Raw genomic sequence first — 2,896 nt, forward strand, 5'->3', positions numbered from 1 at the left:
GTGTCTTGTCATCCTTCAGCCCTCATGTGTATTTATAGCCCTGCCTTCTGTTCCTGGTCTTGTCATTAATGTTTTCTCCATGCCACGGTCCTTGTCTCCATGCCATGTCATGGTTCTTTTTTGATTTTTGTATTTTGTGGAACTCCCTGCCTCAATGCAGCACTTTTTGCTTGTTTTCATTTAAAAAAAAAAAAAAAAGAAACTTTTCCCCGGATTCCCTGCATGCCTCATCATTTGTCCTGCACCTCGGTTCTCACCTCAACACCCCCTATCTGACACTATGAGCAGGAAGAAATGTAAATCTTTATGGGTGGAAGTTGTATATGAACATAAAGTTCAGATTAAACAAATCAGATCCACAATAGTAACAGACATTCAGTGAACTGACCTCAGAGTCTCCAGTCTACAGTCTGGATTCTTCAGAAAACCACACAGATGATTCACGTCTGAACCCCTCAGGTTGTTTTCACTCAGGTCCAGATGTTTCAGATGGGAGGGGTTGGACTTCAGAGCTGAGACCAGAGAATCACGGCTGGTCTTTGACAACCTGCAGCCCTTCAATCTGGATAAAGAATAAAAGATGTTAATAAAATCATTGATAATCAATCAGATGTGTTAGGTTTTAATGTTCAGATCAACATTACTACGTCCTAATCAATGAGCTGTTCTCTAAAATGAGTAGAGTGACTTTGTCCTTGTGTTATTGTGGATCATCATCATGTCAGCCTTCTACACACATCATCCAAACATCAACACAACATTCAGACAACTATTCATGTCAACACACAACAATAACATGCTGCTGACCTCAGTCAAGTCTCTTCATTACAGGATCAATATCAAATCACACATGTTGAAAACAAACTGTTCATTAGTTCATTGGTTCCATGACCTTCTTCTTCCTGTATTTGGTATCTCAGTAGGTTGGTGTCGTTAAAATGTTAAAGGACAAGTTCATATTTTCAAGTCTGTCTTCAAACAACAGTCACATGTCAGATGAACATTACAGAGTTCTTAGAATTCCTACTGTCCACGCTGACTGTGAAGTGGTCTCTTCCTAACACAACTACACTGGAAGAAATTACTTGATGAGTTTCTCCACAGACAGTGGAGAATGAGCAGAAAGAATGATTCCTGACTCCAATAACTCTTTAAATGTACATGTGAACACTAGACTGGTCCTGATTTGATTTCAGACCGACCACCGATGACTGAGGAGACACCTGCTGATATTAACAACATGATGCTCCTTCATTTAAACCAACTGTTGCTGGTCCATTTTCTATCTGTCAATCCTGACAAGAGAACTGTTTAATGTGATAAAAACATTGAGTGAACTGACCTCAGAGTCTCCAGTCTACAGTTTGGACTCTTCAGTCCATCACACAGCTGCTTCACTCCTGAATCCTGCAGGAAGTTGTTGTAACTCATGTCCAACTCTTTCAGATGGGAGGGGTTGGACTTCAGAGCTGAGGCCACAACTTCACAGTGACTCTCTGAGAGTTCACAGTCAGAAAATCTGTCATGACACAATAATTCTCATCAGTTTCTCTTTAACCTGCAGACTTTTAAACTTAGATTTGTTTTCACTCAGAGTACCTCTCATGATGTCAGAATAGTAATACATAAAGCTTTTGAATGTTGTTTGAGTAAAGTCAACTGCGATGAATTTTTGTTGTCCTTTATCTTTAACAAATGAGTGCTTTATTTATTGAAACCATGAGTCACCTCCATCAAGCCTCCATCAAACCTTTAAAAGATTGCCACCACATGTAATATTTGCATAAACACCGTTTCATAGGGTGATAATGTTACAGAGTGAACATCAAAACCTGAAATCTAAACTGATTTATAATATTAATCACATCTGGACTCACTGAGCCTTTCTGCAGTTCCTCACAGCTGGAATCAGTCTCTGCCGTCCCTCCCATGATGTGTTGAACTTCTTCAGGTCCCAACTCATCCAGAACCTCCTCTGACATCTGCAGCATGTAGGCCAGAGCTGAGCAGTGGATCTCAGAGAGTTTCTTCTCTGATCTGTTCTCTGACTTCAGGAACTCTTGGATCTCCTGATGAACTGAGAGGTCGTTCATCTCCATCAGACAGTGGAAGATGTTGATGTTTCTGTCAGGAGAAATGTTGGACATGTTCATCTCCTTCAGGTTGTTGATGGCTCTCTGGATGATTTCTGGACTGATCTCTGTCTGACCCAGCAGACCTCTTAACAGTCTCTGGTTGGACTGCAGACAGACGCCATGAAGGAAGCGAACCATCAGATCCAGGTGACCACTTTTACTCTGCAGGGATTTCTCCATGACCTTCTTCAGGAAGACATCCAGAGTTGAGTCATTGTAGTTTTGTCCCAGGAAGTCCTCCAGCACCTCTGTTTTCCTTTTTGGTGTAACAGGGGGATCATGTAGACTGCAGCCAGAAACTCCTGAACACTCAGATGGACAAAGCAGAACACTGCGTACTGGTACAGTCCTCTCTCCTCTTTAAAGATCTGTGTCAAACTCCTGAGTACACTGAGGCTGCTCTGATATCGATGGCCACACTCTGTCAGGTCTGATTCATAGAAGATCAGGTTTCCTTTCAGTAGCTGATCAAAAGCCAGTTTTCCCAGAGACTCAATCATCTCCCTGGTCTCTGGACTCCAGAGTGGATCTGTCTCAGATCCTCCATCATACTTGACCTCCTTCACTTTGGTCTGAACCACCAGGAAGTGGATGTACATCTCAGTCAGGGTCTTGGGCAGCTCTCCTCTCTCTCTGGTTTCCAACACATCCTCCAGAACTGTAGCAGAGATCCAGCAGAAGACTGGGATGTGACACATGATGTGGAGGCTTCGTGATGTCTTGATGTGGGGAGATGATGCTGCTGGCCTGCTCCTCATCTC

General features: G+C 42.6%; 1 protein-coding gene across 1 annotated transcript; it reads right to left on the minus strand.

Annotated features, from left to right (window-relative positions):
* Positions 1 to 230: 230 nt before the first annotated feature.
* LOC125001225 (ribonuclease inhibitor-like) lies at positions 231 to 2,063 on the minus strand. Its single transcript, XM_047577146.1, has 4 exons — positions 1,878 to 2,063; positions 1,343 to 1,519; positions 445 to 562; positions 231 to 278 (listed from the first exon to the last, which is right to left on the minus strand). The coding sequence occupies exons 1-4, from the start codon at positions 1,961 to 1,963 to the stop codon at positions 231 to 233; spliced, it is 429 nt and encodes a 142-aa protein (XP_047433102.1). The 5' UTR covers positions 1,964 to 2,063.
* Between the last annotated feature and the right edge of the window lie 833 nt (positions 2,064 to 2,896).

The sequence above is a fragment of the Mugil cephalus genome, chromosome 23 (genome assembly GCF_022458985.1).
Source record: "Mugil cephalus isolate CIBA_MC_2020 chromosome 23, CIBA_Mcephalus_1.1, whole genome shotgun sequence".
NCBI classification, from domain to species: Eukaryota; Metazoa; Chordata; class Actinopteri; order Mugiliformes; family Mugilidae; genus Mugil; species Mugil cephalus.

What these genes read in the sequence shown, in the direction of transcription:
- LOC125001225 (XM_047577146.1), bottom strand. Translation starts at nt 1,963, where the DNA reads ATGAGTTGGGACCTGAAGAAGTTCAACACATCATGGGAGGGACGGCAG. An exon ending in AGGAACTGCAGAAAGGCTCA is followed by an intron (nt 1,520 to 1,877) that starts GTGAGTCCAGAT and finishes GTGTCATGACAG; the next exon opens with ATTTTCTGACTGTGAACTCT. An exon ending in TGTAGACTGGAGACTCTGAG is followed by an intron (nt 563 to 1,342) that starts GTCAGTTCACTC and finishes TTCTTTATCCAG; the next exon opens with ATTGAAGGGCTGCAGGTTGT.